This window comes from Brassica rapa, chromosome A02 (assembly GCF_000309985.2).
Source record: "Brassica rapa cultivar Chiifu-401-42 chromosome A02, CAAS_Brap_v3.01, whole genome shotgun sequence".
NCBI classification, from domain to species: domain Eukaryota; kingdom Viridiplantae; phylum Streptophyta; class Magnoliopsida; order Brassicales; family Brassicaceae; genus Brassica; species Brassica rapa.
In genome coordinates this window covers 4,081,082-4,099,006 of record NC_024796.2, presented here as the reverse complement: position 1 = coordinate 4,099,006, position 17,925 = coordinate 4,081,082, and the positions used below count along the sequence as shown (strand labels likewise).

The 17,925-nt window shown below is 33.0% G+C and overlaps 5 protein-coding genes across 6 annotated transcripts; 3 read left to right on the top strand and 2 right to left on the bottom strand.

Moving 5' to 3' along the window:
- Nucleotides 1-271: 271 nt before the first annotated feature.
- On the bottom strand, nt 272-2,735 carry LOC103851322 (probable receptor-like protein kinase At5g20050). The gene has a single exon (XM_009128165.3). The coding sequence runs from the start codon at nt 1,705-1,707 to the stop codon at nt 355-357; it is 1,353 nt and encodes a 450-aa protein (XP_009126413.1). The 5' UTR covers nt 1,708-2,735; the 3' UTR covers nt 272-354.
- Nucleotides 2,736-4,366: 1,631 nt separating this feature from the next.
- Nucleotides 4,367-4,765, top strand: LOC103851321. The gene has a single exon (XM_009128164.3). It carries the CDS (start codon nt 4,479-4,481, stop codon nt 4,731-4,733), a length of 255 nt encoding a protein of 84 aa, XP_009126412.1. The 5' UTR covers nt 4,367-4,478; the 3' UTR covers nt 4,734-4,765.
- Nucleotides 4,766-5,090: 325 nt separating this feature from the next.
- On the top strand, nt 5,091-8,074 carry LOC103851320 (tRNA dimethylallyltransferase 9). Its single transcript, XM_009128163.3, has 11 exons — nt 5,091-5,401; nt 5,651-5,704; nt 5,799-5,841; nt 5,923-6,031; nt 6,111-6,309; nt 6,733-6,961; nt 7,053-7,147; nt 7,226-7,320; nt 7,415-7,490; nt 7,586-7,728; nt 7,809-8,074. Exons 1-11 carry the CDS (start codon nt 5,150-5,152, stop codon nt 7,906-7,908), a joined length of 1,395 nt encoding a protein of 464 aa, XP_009126411.2. The 5' UTR covers nt 5,091-5,149; the 3' UTR covers nt 7,909-8,074.
- A 5,061-nt stretch (nt 8,075-13,135) lies between these two features.
- LOC103851318 lies at nt 13,136-15,723 on the top strand. Of its 2 annotated transcripts, XM_009128161.3 has the most exons (3): nt 13,136-14,127; nt 14,511-14,899; nt 14,984-15,723. In XM_009128161.3, the coding sequence occupies exons 2-3, from the start codon at nt 14,513-14,515 to the stop codon at nt 15,536-15,538; spliced, it is 942 nt and encodes a 313-aa protein (XP_009126409.1). In that variant the 5' UTR covers nt 13,136-14,127; nt 14,511-14,512; the 3' UTR covers nt 15,539-15,723. The 2 variants fall into 2 exon arrangements, with proteins under 2 accessions (XP_009126409.1, XP_033141350.1); XM_033285459.1 differs by lacking the exon at nt 13,136-14,127 and having other exon boundaries at nt 14,148-14,899.
- Nucleotides 15,724-15,985: 262 nt separating this feature from the next.
- Nucleotides 15,986-17,917, bottom strand: LOC103851319 (GTP-binding nuclear protein Ran-2). Its single transcript, XM_009128162.3, has 5 exons — nt 17,656-17,917; nt 17,469-17,538; nt 17,173-17,229; nt 16,957-17,074; nt 15,986-16,632 (listed from the first exon to the last, which is right to left on the bottom strand). Exons 1-5 carry the CDS (start codon nt 17,656-17,658, stop codon nt 16,215-16,217), a joined length of 666 nt encoding a protein of 221 aa, XP_009126410.1. The 5' UTR covers nt 17,659-17,917; the 3' UTR covers nt 15,986-16,214.
- Nucleotides 17,918-17,925: the final 8 nt, after the last annotated feature.

Below are 17,925 nucleotides of genomic sequence, written 5' to 3'. Positions count from 1 at the left end.
TTTTGTTTCTTTATTTCGGTTTTCAGTTTGGATACAATGTTAGAAAGGAACCAACTAATATTCTACAAATTTTTGGATCTAATTCGGTATCGGTTTTTAAGATAATGATTCTCAGTTCGGTTTCGGTTTATTTAATTGAAAGGTAATTTATTTGAAACAATCAAATCTATTTTGTTCAATGCTGGTTATAAATTGTGCTTATTTTACATATTGATTTTGAGTTGGACTTTAGCTTGGTAGAATCACTATTTCATTTCAGATGCGAGATAGCTTCCAGTTAAAACCATAACCTTGTGTTCAATCCTATTAATAAACTGTCTGATTATTACATACCAAATGAACAAAACCAAAACTCTACCGTGGAGAAATGGGAGATATGATACTAGAACAAATAGACGGCAAACGAAAATTCCTTTCCCTCTGAATATGCAACCTCGGTACCTCCACAACACGTCGCACACCAGTAGTTGCATCATCATCATCGCCCGCAGCCAAAAGATCGACCACAACAAGCTGCGAATCCGGCGGCTCACTCACCGGAACTCTCCCTTCAAGCATCTCAATCACCATAGCCATATCAGGCCTATTCTTAGCCTTCTCCTGTATACACCAAAGAGCCACACACACCAGCTTCATCACTTGCCCTTCATCACCTGCCTCCACCCGTTCATCTACAATCTCCATTACCTTTCTTTCTCTCATCTTCTGGTTCACTATCCTCGGAAAGTACTCCAGCTTCTTCTTCTTGCTCTTCTTGTTCGTGTTTTTGTTTGTCTCCTCGACCTCTACCTTCATAATACTCCTCCTCCCTCCGATCATCTCAAGCAACACGATCCCATAGCTGTAAACGTCAGACTTTTCAGAGATACCGTGTTCAAGAAGCCACTCCGGGGCTAGGTATCCGCACGTGCCGCGAATCTCCGTCACAACTCGGCTCTCGTCTCTAGCTATCAGCTTGGAGAGTCCAAAGTCTGTAACCACCGCTCTGTAGTTTTCATCGAGGAGAATATTCTCTGGCTTCACGTCAAGATGCAAGATCTTTGACCTACAGTCATGGTGAAGATAAGCTAGGGCTTTCGCTACATCGACAGCGACTTGGTACCTTTGGTCCCACGTCAAGCATCCTCTTGATCTCCTGTTCCGGAAGATCCACACGTCGAGAGACGAGTTAGGTATGTACGCGTAGACGAGGAACCTCTGGCGATTCACCGACGAGTAACCGTAGAGCCGAACTAGATTCTTGTGCTGCACGGAAGCTATAGCGGCTACCTCTGACCTAAACTCTCTTTCTCCTTTCTCCTCTCCTTCGATTCTCTTCACGGCCACTTGGCTTCCGTCTTTGAGGACTCCTTTGAAGACGGACCCCGACCCGCCTTTTCCGATCTGGATCCGGAACCCGTCGGTGGCTTCCTCGAGATCCTCGAGCTTGAACTTGGTCGGGACTCCGGCGACTTTCCGGAGGAAGCTGTACTCGATCCGGAGCTCTCTGCCTTCGGAGACGTACTTTGACACTAGGATCTTTCGCTCTCTGTTGTAGCGGCGGCGGATTACGAGGAAACAGATCACGGCGAGGATCAGGGAGATGTCGACGCCGGCGATGAGGTAAAACGTTTTGGAGAGTTTTAGAGTAACTCTGGCGGTGATTATGACGGTGAGGAGGGCTATGATGGATATGGTGGCGATTATGTTTGCTTTCTTGTCCTCCATTACAGGCTTTAGAGCTTGTCTGACTTCATTTGAGCAACTCGTGAGCTGAATTCACAAGGAGGAAGGCAATATTTTAAATAAAATATATTAAAAAGACACAACAGGTTGTATCTTATTGTGTTTTTTTTTCTTGTGTTGAATTGAATTATATTTTTAAGTTGTTTGTCTGCAATTGAGATTCCGTGTTTTTAAATAATATTTTATTTTTAATTTGTAATATCAAAAGCAAAAAAGAGTTGTTGGACTCATGGCCAATTGGAATATTTTTGGTTAAACAAATATTATAAAGTTATATTTTATATAGAGACGTATATTGTACAATGTACAACTATAAGTTAGGTTTGTCATAAATTATCTTAAATGAGTCATTGTCTAACATGTGCAAGTTGTGGTAGGTTATATTGTTCAATTTTAAGAGTAGTATTTTTGTAAATTTATATTTGTAATTATGGAAAGTGATATGCCAAAAAATATAATTTGACAAATTCTACAACTTCAATCGATCTGAGTGCGTGCATCAAAAAAAAATTCATTAGGGAAAACTGCCATATACAGTATAAAATTTAACGTGTATTCTATTTTGGTCAGATTCAAAATTTTAATTTTGTATAATCCTAATGTGTGGTCAGATTCAAATCGGTTGGTTTGTCTACCTCAAGGACAAAAGTATATCAAAAACTAAAATATAGTACATGTAATATTTGCCGGACGTGAGCATTTGTTGACTTTGAAAATGCAGCTGAAATGTAATAATTTAATAAATTAGGTTTGCCTTCGCAGACTGGTTTCGCCGGTCGGAAACATGCCTTAATTGGTGGACTCGCGCTTATTTACATAAACTATCGGTTGAACCCGTTGTGCCATCTTCGATCGATTTTGCTTAATCTTTGAGCATATAAAAAGAATGTGTATGTTATAATTTTGAGCAAAAAAGTTTTGCACGAGAGAACATCGTTAAATATTACTCCCTCCTCCATTTCTAAAAGATCAACGTTCTAGAGAAAACTTTTATTTCAAAAATATACATATTTTATATTTTCAATGTAATTTTTGTTAACTAATAATAAAAAATTGTGAAATTTCAATAATTAATTACATTTTTTAAAATTTATTGGTTTTAAAATTTAAAAAATATAAAATTACAAAAAATTATATATTTATAGCTAAATTTCAATATGTTTTATTAAAAAATATGAAAATTTTAAAACAGAGATTTTTTAGGAATGGAGAGAGTATAATTTTGTTTTTATTTTTATTAGGGAAAAAGACTTTGTATTGTTTTATTTTCTTCTGTATTTTCCAAGTCAACGCTTGGTTATGGTTAGTTTTTTTTGGGTCAAAGGTTACGGTTAGTTAAAAGTTAAAACCGTGTATGCTTTGGTTGGCCTTCCATCTTTCGTTCATCACACTTGGTCAACGTAAATCAGTCATACGATATCACTTCTCATTGGTTGGCTGACAAACAAAAGATGCTTCCAATTTAATTTTATAGTATTTCAGTTTGACTTCTTCAGATTAAACTTTAGTCGAAAGCTTTAACCACAAGAAAGGAACTGCAAACTCAAGATTGAGCTGAGGATGATTATTCAAATAAATTGCTTCCATGTATTGGCTTTTTCAAGTACAATCGTAATTGGTAGAGTGATTTCTAAGAACCTTTGAATCTTCAAAAGTCAAAACAGGTTTTAAAATGATTGGATATGCCTGCAATAAAAGCCGTGAAGAAAAGTTTGATATCGATTTATGGATAGCACATGGACTTTGATACTATATATGGGAATGGGAAGATAAGGTTTTGTTTGATATTTTTGGTGTAGCACATATTTCTGACTAGATATTTGTTTAAGCATAATCGAAAATTGCAAAAGAAGAAGTCTAATGTCATAAGAACACAAGTTTTGACTTAAGAAAAAAGAGCGCATGTGCACCTTCAAGTTCGCTGCAAGGTTCCAAACAACACACATATCTTAAACTTTTGAAAGAGTTCATCCTTGCTGTTTATTTGTCAACGCTCGATATCTTGATTTGTAATGTATCCATGAAAATAGAATTATTAGAAATTGGTCAAACAATGTAACTTCTTGTTGTATGTGATTTTTTCATAAAGCTAATTGATCAAAAGAAAAAGAATTAACTACACTTACACTTCCACATGATACATGTTTAGTAAATGTTCGTGTATAATTTTTGGAATATGCATGCATTGTGGTTGTGCCTTCACACGCACACTTTTGGTTTAAGATCATCTACATCTTTTTTTTTTGGTCATCTACATGTTATTTTACATTTCAAAGTATTATATATATCCAAAGTATGATTCTACTGATCAAGATCACTTTAATATCATGTAGGGATATACTATAAGATTGGATAATTCTATAAGAAATTTAACTAGCCTGCTAATACTGGATATTAAAGTGATATTGATTAGGATCGTACATACTTTGGTAAATACTATTATTATATTTTCCTTGTTTTCATATTTTATCAACTCTTCTTGGAAGCCTAAGCGAATCTTAGTCTTGTCATAGAAAATTATAATAACAGCTTTAATATTTGAAAGCAAAGTTCACTGATCAGATTCATCATAACTTAAGCCACAACTTCGGGAATTTGAATATGCTATCTTAAATTCTCTAAGGATACGCTTTGACTTTTGAACTCTTATATATAGAGTTGAAACTGTGATGAATAGAGAACCTTACATAACCGCAAAGTTGTCACGAAACCATACTAGGTGACATCGCCGAGTATACTATTTGTTTACAAGTATGCAGAGGTTACAGATTAGTTCTCGGCCATCCGAAGAGTTTCTGATTAACCTCTTGCCGGATTCTTCAAGCCCCGACGATCTCTCGGTCTATGACGTCGCCAAGAAGGACCTGATGCTCCACAACAATAGTTACAAGTCTGTCAATGGAGAGAGAGCTATTCACATAATCCCTCTTGTTCTCTTTTTATGTGCTTTTGTTCTTTGGGCTTTTTCAAGTGCTCCTACTACTAGCACTAATAACATGCAAACATAAAGCAATATGACCTTTCGTTGATTTGTGATCACAGGTTGAATAACGTTACGATCTATAATTTTAATTCGAATATTTGCCTATAATTGTATTGTTTATAAAATTTAATCACAATTTTGCCTATTGTAAAACTTGTAACATTCATTCCTGGATCAATAACCTAATGTGATGATGTTTCATTTTGTTGGTAACATGTATAAATTAATAAACCCGATAAAACATTATTTAAACGCCGTCGTTTCGAGCCGCAATGTAACTAAACCATATCCAGCTCGGTTCATAAATTGGATTCGGTTTAATCAGTAAACCTAACCGAACCGTACTTCTCTAATCCTTCGCTCGCTGTCTTCTTCTCTCCGTCTCTGAGCTTTCTTCAAGTTTTTGAAGCTTCCTTTTAACGTTCGAAGACTCCACCTATAATGGTGATTATTCACAGTGGCGTAGCTTTAACCCGTACGTGTTCCTCGAGACTGCAACCACCGTGCCTTGTATTGCGCCGGAGATTCTCCGGAGCCGCCACGACTTGCTCTGTTTCTCTGAACGGGAAGAGAAACTCAGAAAAGGAGAAGGTGATTGTGATATCTGGTCCCACCGGCGCCGGTAAAAGCAAACTCGCCCTGGAGCTAGCTAAGCGTCTCAACGGCGAAATCATCAGTGCTGACTCCGTTCAGGTGCCAATGTCACACTTCAATCTTTTACTTGTATGCTCTCTCTGGTTAAGCTCACTAAGAGTGCATAGGGTCTTGAACATAAAGTTGAATACTTTACTTAACCCAAGACTGTGTACTTTCAGTTCAAGAGTTTTGTCTGTTTGACCCAATCGTGTCTGAAATGATAAAGTTGAAGTTTTTAATCAAAGTCCACAACTTTGGTGTTTTTAAAAAAAAAAGGTTCTTGCTTTGTTTTGATTGGACACACAGGTGTACAAAGGCCTTGATGTTGGATCAGCCAAGCCATCAGCAACCGATAGAAAGGTTATCCTTCTGATGTATATTCATTTTGATCTGATGTTGTTGTATGAAAGTATATACCTTTGACTGCTTGACGTTATGCATATTGTTTGTACAGGAGGTGCCTCATCATCTGATCGACATTTTGCATCCATCTCAAGGTTTGTTTCATCTCTCATTTGTTAATACTTATGATACTCATAAATCCAGAAAGTTCTCATTTTGTATGTTTTTTTATTTAGACTACTCTGTGGGGCAATTCTTCGAAGATGGGCGTCAAGCTACTAAAGACATTCTTAGTAGAGGGCGTGTTCCCATAGTTACAGGTGGCACTGGATTGTACCTGAGATGGTATGTCTGTCAGGAGATTGATTTATATACCTCTCTTGTATATGTTTCACACATCCTATAATGCTTTAGTTGATGTTAGGTTTATATATGGGAAGCCAGATGTTCCTAAACCTTCTCCAGAGATCGTCTCTGAGGTCCACGATATGCTAATTGATTTTCAAAACGAGTATAACTGGGATGGAGCTGTTGAGTTTGTGGTCAACGCTGGTGATCAAAAAGCCTCTTCTTTACCTCGTAATGATTGGTACAGACTACGGCGTAGCCTTGAGATACTCAAGGTTTGACAATTCTCAGCTTCAACTGTTATTTAGGCAGATTATTCAGGGCGTAGGCTATAAAATATTTTAGTTTTTGGCTTTAACCAAACAATTATTTTGATGAATATCAAAATTAGATATACAAAACAAAAGAAACTAGACAAATTTATAGAGTTGTACTAACATTATTGGTTAATTTAACCGATTTAAAAGAGTTTAAACTGATTTGAATCATATAAATCGGATTTTATGAAAATCGTTTCGGCTTAGGATTAAATTTATGGATCTTAAACCGATTTTTTTTGAACCATGCTATAGATTGTCTTGCTTGATAGGATGGAGAACTGTCATTATTTTCTTATGGACTATGCATTTTAATCTTGGTAAAGTGTAGAATAGACTGTCTATGCTTTTATAACTTGTATGTTTTTGTTTCCATGGCAGTCAACTGGATCTCCTCCGTCTTCTTTTCGCGTTCCATACGATTCCTTTCGAGAAAATTTGAATTCTCATGATGCCAACAACGACTTTGATGAGAATGGTTCATCTGCTGATATCTCTATCCAAAACATAGAGACAGATTTGGACTATGACTTCCTTTGTTTTTTCCTGTCAAGCCCACGTGTTGATCTATACAGGTCTATTGATTTCAGATGTGAAGACATGCTTTCAGGTAAAACAAGTGCAGCTCCTTAATAATAGTAATTAATAACTCTTCAGAATTCATTTTTTTGCGTTTGATGTTTATTGTCTCTCAACATCAGGTGCCAATGGAGTGTTGACAGAAGCTAGATGGCTTCTTGATCTTGGTCTTCTTCCAAACACAAGTTCCGCAACTCGTGCCATTGGTTACAGACAGGTAAAAACTCTTTATTTTCTTTATTTGATTGTGAAAAAATGTTTTCCTTGATGAGTTTATCATATCATTTGTTTTCAGGCAATGGAATATCTATCAAAATGCCGTAGACAAAGAGGTGTAAGCTCCCCTGGAGAATTCTATGGGTTTTTAAACAAATTTCAGCAAGCATCCAGGTTGATTTTCCTCTGCATAGACTTGAAAATATCTAGTGTTACATATAAGCTTCTTCTGCACAGGCATTCATATCTTTGCTTGATTGATGGGCAGGAACTTTGCAAAAAGGCAAATGACATGGTTCAGGTGTGAGCCTATGTACCACTGGCTCAATGCTTCTAGACCTCTGGTATATATATATATACATGTGTCTGGTTCTATTCAATCTCTCTTTATGTTAGTATTGGTTTTGCTGGTGATAATATCCTTTTGGCCTCCTTGTAGGATACAATACTTGAGTTCATTTATGATGCATATGAGAAGGAAGGAGAGACGCTGCTGGTGGTGCCAGACTCTCTCAGGATGAACAAAGACTTGAGAAACTCTCGAGAAGCTAATGCACTAAAGGGTTACCGTCCCAGAAACAGGTACAGAGATCAAAACACTTGATTAGGCACTTCTTTTTTTGTTCTGATTGTTTATGGTTTGTGGAATCTGTTTTGTGAAGGCATTTCGTAGGACGAGAGGATTGTTCATCGGTGTTGGAGTGGATCAGTAGTGAAGGGTGTAAGAGTAAAGTTTCATGCGTGGAAGGAACAACAACGTAACACCACTTGCATTACTATCATTCTATCCAAGATAAAGCAAGTGTGTTGCTCTTTCTGTAATGAAATTTTGAGAGATTGTTTTAATGAACAATGAATTTGTGTCTGTTTTTTCACGCCCTATTGCATCCAAATAATTATGAGCAAATAAAAACAGTTGGTTCCATTATCCATTCTGAATCAAGATAATGCAAGACAACGACAATATCATTTTAAAATATTATTTTGGTACGTTAATATGGAGCCTACAATCTCTCAGTATCTTTAATGTCTTCAAAAGTGAAGTGGGAATTATATAAACTATATAAAGCCACCTGACCTCTCACCATCCCCATAACGCTTTTCTCTTCTTCTGTTTCTCTGTAAACTTTTTGTCTTTGGCACACTCAAACACGCACTTTGCTCGTGCTGCTCACCGATATGAAATAAATAACATATCTATCGTCCTTTTTAAACGTATTTTGTATTGATGACATTGTTAATGAATCCTTACTAATAAAAGGGACCTTTTGAAGCTCCATAGAGCGTCCACATCAGCGAAAAAAAATTCTCCCGAAAGATGACACGTGGCATATATTACTAATAAAAGGGACCTTTTGAAGCTCCATAGAGCGTCCACATCAGCGAAAAAAAATTCTCCCGAAAGATGACACGTGGCATAAAATATAGTTTTACATTTTAATATTACTAATTTTTAAAAATTATAAATAATATGAAACATAGAGCATAAAAAATGGAAAATCCTTACTAATAAAAGGGACCTTTTGAAGCTCCATAGAGCGTCCACATCAGCGAAAAAAAATTCTCCCGAAAGATGACACGTGGCATAAAATATAGTTTTACATTTTAATATTACTAATTTTTAAAAATTATAAATAATATGAAACATAGAGCATAAAAAATGGAAAAACTATATTGAACATATGTAAAATTACTATTTTTCATTTAAAAAAAAAGACGGCTTAATTCCATAATGTAATATTACCATTTTACATTTTTATTTTTTAAAAAAATAATATGTAAACATACAACATAAAAATGGAAAAACTACATTAAACATATGTAAGATTACCATTTTTCACTAAAAAAAGACGGTTTATCTCCATAATGTAACATTACTATTTTGTATAAAAAAACATTATATATAATTTCGAAAATAATAAATAATATGTAAACATACAACATAAAAAATGGAAATACTGCATTAAACATATGTAAGATTACCATTTTACATTTAAAAATAGCAATAAAATGTAAACATACAACATAAAAAAATGGAAAAACTACATTAAACATATGTAAGATTACCATTTTTCACTAAAAAAAACGGCTTATCTCCATAATGTAAAATTTCTATTTTATATTAAAAAAAAACATAAATATAACTATTTGACTATTTGTCCAAGTTCTTCTATTAAACATTGCCGTTTTACATTAAAAATGGAAAAATACATTGAGATTTAAACATCTATCTTAAAATATAAAATATAGATATTAACTAAATATAAAGTATAAGAAAGAGAAATACTCAATATATTGAAAAATAAATAATAATTAAATATTATAAATATACTAATTATATATACAATAATAAGTAAATGCACAATTTTTAAAAAATGGAAAGAGTACATTAAATATTAAACATCTATCTTAAAATGTAAAATATAGATATTAAGTAAATAGAAAGTATAAGAAAAAGAAATACACAACTTAAAAACAATGGAAAAAGTATATTACGATTTAAACATCTATCATAAAATGTAAAATATAGATATGCAAATAGAAAGTATAAGAAAAGGAAATACACAATTTAAAAAAATGGAAAAAGTACATTAGTATTTAAACATCTATCTTAAAATGTAAATCTATCTTAAAATATAAAATTATTAGTAAATAGAAAGTATAAGAAATAGAAATACACAATATAAAAAAAAAAGTAAATATATAATATAAGTAAATACCCAATTTAAAAAATGGAAAATTACATTAAGATTTAAAAATATATCTTGGGACCTTTTGAAGCTCCATAGAGCGTCCACATCAGCGAAAAAAAATTCTCCCGAAAGATGACACGTGGCATAAAATATAGTTTTACATTTTAATATTACTAATTTTTAAAAATTATAAATAATATGAAACATAGAGCATAAAAAATGGAAAAACTATATTGAACATATGTAAAATTACTATTTTTCATTTAAAAAAAAAAGACGGTTTAATTCCATAATGTAATATTACCATTTTACATTTTTATTTTTAAAAAAATAATATGTAAACATACAACATAAAAATGGAAAAACTACATTAAACATATGTAAGATTACCATTTTTCACTAAAAAAAGACGGTTTATCTCCATAATGTAACATTACTATTTTGTATAAAAAAACATTATATATAATTTCGAAAATAATAAATAATATGTAAACATACAACATAAAAAATGGAAATACTGCATTAAACATATGTAAGATTACCATTTTACATTTAAAAATAGCAATAAAATGTAAACATACAACATAAAAAAATGGAAAAACTACATTAAACATATGTAAGATTACCATTTTTCACTAAAAAAAACGGCTTATCTCCATAATGTAAAATTTCTATTTTATATTAAAAAAAAAACATAAATATAACTATTTGACTATTTGTCCAAGTTCTTCTATTAAACATTGCCGTTTTACATTAAAAATGAAAAAATACATTGAGATTTAAACATCTATCTTAAAATATAAAATATAGATATTAACTAAATATAAAGTATAAGAAAGAGAAATACTCAATATATTGAAAAATAAATAATAATTAAATATTATAAATATACTAATTATATATACAATAATAAGTAAATGCACAATTTTTAAAAAATGGAAAGAGTACATTAAATATTAAACATCTATCTTAAAATGTAAAATATAGATATTAAGTAAATAGAAAGTATAAGAAAAAGAAATACACAACTTAAAAACAATGGAAAAAGTATATTACGATTTAAACATCTATCATAAAATGTAAAATATAGATATGCAAATAGAAAGTATAAGAACAGGAAATACACAATTTAAAAAAATGGAAAAAATACATTAGTATTTAAACATCTATCTTAAAATGTAAATCTATCTTAAAATATAAAATTATTAGTAAATAGAAAGTATAAGAAATAGAAATACACAATATAAAAAAAAAAGTAAATATATAATATAAGTAAATACCCAATTTAAAAAATGGAAAATTACATTAAGATTTAAAAATATATCTTAAAATTTAAAATATAGATATTAAGTAAATAGAAAGTATAACAAATGGAAATATACAATTTAAAAAAAAAATGGAAAACGTACATTAAGATTTAAACATCTATCTTAAAATGTAAAATAGAAATATTAAGTAAATAAAAAGTACAAGAAATGGAAATACATATACAGGAAAATAAATAATAAGTAAATAATGTAAATATATAATATATGAATTATATATATAATAATAAGTAAATACACAATTTTTTAAAAAAATGGAAAAACTTCATTAAGCATTAAACATCTATCTAAAAATGTAAAATATATAATATAAGTAAATACACAATTTTAAAAAATGGAAAAAGTACATTAAGATTTAAATATCTATTTTAAAATATAAAATATAGATATTACGTAAATTAAAATATAAGAAATGGAAATAAACATTTAAAAAAATGGAAAAAGTACATTAAGATTTAAACATCTATCTTAAACTGTACATCTATCTTAAAATGGTAGTAAATTATATAAAAATGGAAATACCACATTTGACAAAAAAATGTATAGTTTTACATCAAGAAAGTCCCTATAAAACTCATTATTCCATCAATATCAACCTCACTCTATCAAGGAAAACTTCAAAGCACTCGAGCAAAAAAATGGTTTCACCATCAACTTTTGCAGTCCCAAAAACCTTTAATGACCTTGAATGAGATTTTTTATGACAACAAATTTTTTGTTAGGTGGATTCATTGTTGGGAAACCCGCAACTTCCAAAAGCCAAACTTATTCATGGGAATTGAATTGCTTTTCATAGACTCAAAGGTATTCTTACAATTGTTAATATTCATACTAACTCTTTCATGATCAAACCATTACAGTTAATAATCATTCAAGCGTTTATCCTGAAACACTTCTTTCCTCGCCGAATCAGGTATTGGTTCATGTTGATTTAATATTGTTTTTGGTTTATTAACCGGTTTAGGATAGTCTTATTGTAAATATAATTTAAGTTGGTTTTGCATATATTATGCTTAAAATTAAATAATAGTAATATTATGCTTAAAATATAATTTTAGAGAGTTTTCAAATATAGTTTAGAGAACATTATGGGTGATGAATTTAATTTATTAAATTCGTTTATTACTTAAAACTAAGTTTTTTTAAAAACATACTGAGTTATAAATATCAATGATGGATTGGTGAGTATAACATGAAGACAAAAATATAAATATTTTATTTTCAAGATAAGAAATTCAGTTACTCAATATATAATATCTTAAATTATTTTTTAAAAATATACATAATTTATATATATAGATTAATCTTCCAAACTTAAACTATTATATTATATATGAATAATTTTTTAAATAAAAACAATTTCTGATTAAAATAAATAAATAAAAAAACAAATGGTTAAACATCAATATCATCTAGGTTAAGTATACGAACAACACAAATTCAAACATCACAAAAAATATTTACATAAACATTATAATACAATAATTTAATCAAAAAAATACAATAAAAAAATAATATTCAAAAGAATAGTTATATACTTAAATTTGAAAATCAAAGATATTTTTGCTAAAATTGTAATTACCTCGCCAAGAAGATCGACCATCTTTTTTACGGATTGATCGATTGTTAAGCATGTGGTCGATCCGAAAATACTCTGCAGTTTAATTAAATATCTAAAACATTTATTCCAACACTCAACAGATAGTTTTCCTAAATATGATAACTAGATAGCCAATAAAATTACAAAAAATATTTAAATAGTAAAAAATATGTTAATTTAACGTGTTAAAATTTAAAAATAAATTTTAATTATGACATACATCTTAACATTTTTATAAATATATATCATAACCTAAATATAAATAATTTAACAACTTAAATTAGAAAAATATAAAAATCCCGGGCGTAGCCCGGGTTAATCCCTAGTTATAAATTGAGCAATTACGAACTAACCTCTATATTGATTTGTTTCCTATATTATTTGCTTCTTATGCATGAACCAGAGCCAATTACTTCCACTCGTAAATGATTTCTGCGTAAATGTTAGTTGTCATTATAAATCAACTTTCCATTCTAGATACCAACGTTTAACATTCTAACCAGAACGAGTCAGCTCTGGTGGTAAAGGAGTTGCGGGCGTAACTTCTGCCACCCGGGTTCGATTCGCGCTGGAAGAGACTATTTACATTGCTTGAGTTCCCGGCAAAGAGGTGAAAACCAGTGGCGGAGCTAGCTTGACATGAGGGGGATCAATTGACCCATGTGACTTTTGACAAATTTAATTTTCATGCTTATATAATTCACTTTTCATAGATAATTTAGTATTATGACCCTCATGATCCAAGTCTAAATACTCTATGTGCACCTAGTCAATAAACATTTTGGATTGATCATTTGCTTATGGTAATATTATTGACCCTCTTGAAACTCATTTCTGCCTCCGCCACTGGTGAAAACACCTTTTTATTTTACCAAAAAAAAAAAAACGTTTAACATTCTTGTGCCATGCACAACGTTAAGAAAAAAACTATTTATTTTTTACATATATAATTCCAATAAAACATCAAATCATTGTCACTCACCAATTTCTCCCATCATCATCATCACCCATTTAGTAAAAAAAAAAAAAAACTATCAAACAAAAGGCCATGTCTCATGCGGGCTTGATGGATAAAAGTGCTAGAGCCCAAAGGGGGATTGTTACTCTTGAACTATTATTTCAAATGTTTTTCATTTAAAATTAATCATATGGATTTTGTTTTGCTTGCTGATGTGTAATAAGCGAAAAACTTATTCTCTTTTTTTTGCATATAAGTTTTTTTTTCTCTGTTCTTTAGCCCCTTTGATCCTTGTTTGGTTACCCAGAAAATCAAATAGCAAAAAAAAAATTTGTTTGTGAAAACAGAATCATGATTTCCTTTGCGTGCTAAACATTCACTGACCAAACTTCTTTTTGTTTTAAGGTAAACACAATATCTTTTATGCTTTTTTCTAAATTGAAATTCTGAGTTTCATTTCAATTTTCTCAGTAATGAAGATTGATCATATACATTTGAGTCATCATCATACTTTTCAATTTCATTAACATCTGAATAATCCATGCTATGTTTCTCTCTACTGTTTTCTTGCTTTGCAAAATAGTAGACTTCTCTGCAATCTCTAGTGATTATTAAGCATAAGAATCTGACAATAGATTGAAGTTTCTGGATGTAAAAGATTCTCATGGATCTATTGGTCCAGCTTATTTCTTGATATTTGTATGTACTATTAGCATTGGATCATCATAAGCAGTTAGAATGTGAAAAGATATTCACATCATCACATGTTTTTTTTTTTGAAATTGCAGGAATGATGAGATTCAAGAAAGGAACTAAAGTGGAAGTGTTGACCAAATCTTCACTTCCATCTGGTGCTTGGCGATCTGCTGAGATAATGTCCGGTAATGGGCATTATTACACTGTCATGTATGATAGCGTTGACGCTACAGAGAGGGTACCGAGGAAGAGTATGAGACCTGAGCCTCCTCCTCTGCAAGTTCTTCATTCTTGGGTTCCTGGTGACGTTCTTGAGGTTTTTGAAAGCTGTTCCTGGAAGATGGCTATCGTTTCCAAGGTTTTGGAGGATGATTGTGTCTTGGTTAGATTACTTGGTTCCTCAGTCAAGGTCAAGGCAAACAAATCTGACATTCGGGTCAGACAGTCTTGGCAAGACAATGAGTGGATCATGGTCGGGCAGGTACCTGTTTCTTTTCTCTTTCAATATCTGTATCTTTCAAAGGCTTTTGTGAGCTGACATTTTGTTTATACCATTTGGTTAAAGAGTTCACCGAGATTAAGCGCACAGACTTCAACAGGAAAGTTAAGGAGAAAGGTGAATCTGAAAGGCGACTATGTTTCATCTGAGAGCAAAGACAAGCTCAATGTGTCTGATGCACTGGGTTCAAAGAAACGGACCTACTCTTTGGTTACGCCACACAATCAAACTCCACAAGTCAAAGAAGAAGAAGATAGAGAGAGTATTGCTTCTTCTGTTGGTAGTTGTAACTTGGATGGTTTAAGTACTGTCTCTTTCGTTCCCATAGAAACCGGTAGCTCCAGTGACACTGAGTCATCATCTTGTCGCTACAGAAGCTTCAAGATCAAGAAGAAGTCTGGCTTTACACCAAAAGGCTCAGAAGCTGCTGATGTTCATAGGCTAGAGTTGGATGAATACCGATGCAGTATCGAGAGATTGCACGCATCTGGACCGAATATAACGTGGGAACAAGAAACGTGGATCACAAACCTCCGTCTGAGACTGAACATCTCGAATGAGGAACATCTGATGCAGATAAGAAACCTTATCTCTGATGATAACAGTACTACATACAGATAGCAGCATCATTTAACATCTACAAGCTGTGTTACATAGAATGAAAACTAAGGTTAAGGTTGTACAAAATGTCACTCTATTTTCAAACACAGCTATTTGATTTTTTTTTCTTCCTGAGCTTGTAAATGTGAGTTTGAACATATATGAATGATTACTGCACCATACTACTGCAGACTCTTAACTTCTATCTTCTTTCAACATTGTAAAGTGTGTTGTCAATCGCTGCGATTAGTCGCACAATAGTGAAGCAAACAACAAGCTGTATGACTTGCTATTGGTCACAGATCGCAGCAACAAACGAGCTGTGACTTGCAGTAACAGGTCGCACCAACATGTAAACAAGCAATCACACACAGCAACATACATGCAAACAAAACAGACAGTCGACACAGCAACATGCAAACAATCTCGAGCTCAACAGATTCAAGCTAAGAGTATTCGAGGTTCATGACAACGCATATAAAAAGATCCTTGATTGCATATTCTCTTCGGGTTCAAAAACAACTCACTCTATTCCAAACCGGAACAATCTCAATACTTCCCCAATATCAGTTCTAAAACACTCGGTTCATTCTATATGTAACAACAACGCAACATAGAACAAAACCAAAACAAAAGAGAGAATCAGACAACGCAAAGCTTCCCCACGGGGGCAGACATTCTTGGAAGATTTTTTTGTTTACTCAAAAGCGTCATCATCATCATCTGGGAGAGGCTGAGCAGCGGCGGCAATGAGATCAGCCTCGTTCTTCTGCTGCTCAGCAACGTCAATGTGAACCTCAGGGGGAGCAAGAGCTGGTGACTCGACAAAGTGAAGGTTAGGGTCGCCAGCAAGTTTCCTAGCGAGGTACAAGAAGGGCTTCTCGAAGTTGTAGTTGCTCTTTGCGGATATCTCGTAGTACTGCAGATTCTTCTTCCTGTGGAATGTCACCTGCTTGGCCTTGACTTGCCTGTTCTTGACATCGACTTTGTTCCCACAGAGAACAATGGGAATATTCTCGCACACCCTGCAGAGATCACGGTGCCATGTTGGAACGTTCTTGTATGTGAGACGTGCTGTGACGTCAAACATAATCACAGCACACTGGCCATGGATGCTGCGAAAAAAAAATTAGTTTTATATATCTAAACGGAAAGAGCAAAGCAAGTCAACTTACAATCACATCATAACCAGAGCTATTCAAAACTTAACATATTAATCTTACGCTGGTAAGAGATTACTTCAAAAACATAACCAGAGCTATTCAAAACTATATATATTAACCTTATGCTATAAAGTGATCCTAGGAGATTCTTTCAACAACATAGCCATAGCTATACAAAAATACACAATCACATATTAACCTTAATCTAGTAAGTGATCCAAGGAGATTACTTGAAGAACATACAAGCAAGATATAAGGAAAAGAGAATCTACTTACTAGTAACCATCCCTAAGGCCACCGAACTTCTCTTGACCAGCAGTATCCCAGCAGTAGAAACGGATCTTGCCACAGTTTGTGAAGAAATCCAAAGGATGAACCTCCACACCAATGGTAGCTGCAACACACCCCAAAATCAATCAGAAAATTCAGTTTAATTAATGAAGAATAAATAGACAATGCGTATTGACGAGTAAAATATTCGTTAATACTTACGTTCATACTTCTTCTCAAACTCCCCAGTAAGATGTCTCTTGACGAAAGTAGTTTTCCCTGCACAAACCACAAAAGAGAAATCTCAAGCTTAGCAAAATAATCACACACATATCTCAATCATCTTACGGAATCAATTGAACTACTGAGTAATTATATACGAATCCAATCGCAATATCTAGATCATCGAAACACAAATATATTATTAACAAAGGAACACCAGCCTCATCAAAAATCTCAATTGCGCCTCAATATTACGATTAAACTTCACAGATTGAAAAAAAAAGGCGGAAGAGAACCTGTGCCTCCGTCACCAACAATGACGAGCTTGAAGCTAGGATAATCGACGGTTTGCTGGTTCGGTAGAGCCTGCACATGACAACAACGATCAATTTAGAAATCAACGAATAAACATAACGGATCTGAGAGTGCAAAATCCTAGATCGAGGAACGCAATCTAATCGCACGAGCAGAAGAGAAGCTTACCATGTTTTCTGAATCGCAAGAATCAGACGATGTGAGCGAGCGTGCGGGGAGATGATATTGAGAAGAAGGAGAGAAGCGGCGAGAGGGAGATGGGGTTTTTAAAAGAGGAAATTTTTTGCAAGGGTTTTCGCTTAGGTCTGACGCTATTCTTACGACCGTTAGATTCCCTTCTTTTTGATCGCTCTCAATTTTCAACGCACCTTTCTCCACCGTTAGATCTTTTTCAGCTTTAGTCCCACGCGGTCTCCTGCGTGCGTTTGACGATCATTA

Bases quoted from the DNA above. Each gene is read 5' to 3' on its own strand.
- LOC103851322 (XM_009128165.3), bottom strand. From the start codon at position 1,707: ATGGAGGACAAGAAAGCAAACATAATCGCCACCATATCCATCATAGCC.
- LOC103851321 (XM_009128164.3), top strand. From the start codon at position 4,479: ATGCAGAGGTTACAGATTAGTTCTCGGCCATCCGAAGAGTTTCTGATT.
- LOC103851320 (XM_009128163.3), top strand. From the start codon at position 5,150: ATGGTGATTATTCACAGTGGCGTAGCTTTAACCCGTACGTGTTCCTCG. The intron at 5,402-5,650 runs GTGCCAATGTCA...TTGGACACACAG, and splicing joins TCAGTGCTGACTCCGTTCAG to GTGTACAAAGGCCTTGATGT. The intron at 6,962-7,052 runs GTAAAACAAGTG...TCTCAACATCAG, and splicing joins ATGTGAAGACATGCTTTCAG to GTGCCAATGGAGTGTTGACA.
- LOC103851318 (XM_009128161.3), top strand. From the start codon at position 14,513: ATGATGAGATTCAAGAAAGGAACTAAAGTGGAAGTGTTGACCAAATCT. The intron at 14,900-14,983 runs GTACCTGTTTCT...ATTTGGTTAAAG, and splicing joins AGTGGATCATGGTCGGGCAG to AGTTCACCGAGATTAAGCGC.
- LOC103851319 (XM_009128162.3), bottom strand. The intron at 17,230-17,468 runs GTTCTCTTCCGC...TGGTTTGTGCAG, and splicing joins TGTTGGTGACGGAGGCACAG to GGAAAACTACTTTCGTCAAG. The intron at 16,633-16,956 runs GTAAGTAGATTC...TTTTTTTCGCAG, and splicing joins GGCCTTAGGGATGGTTACTA to CATCCATGGCCAGTGTGCTG.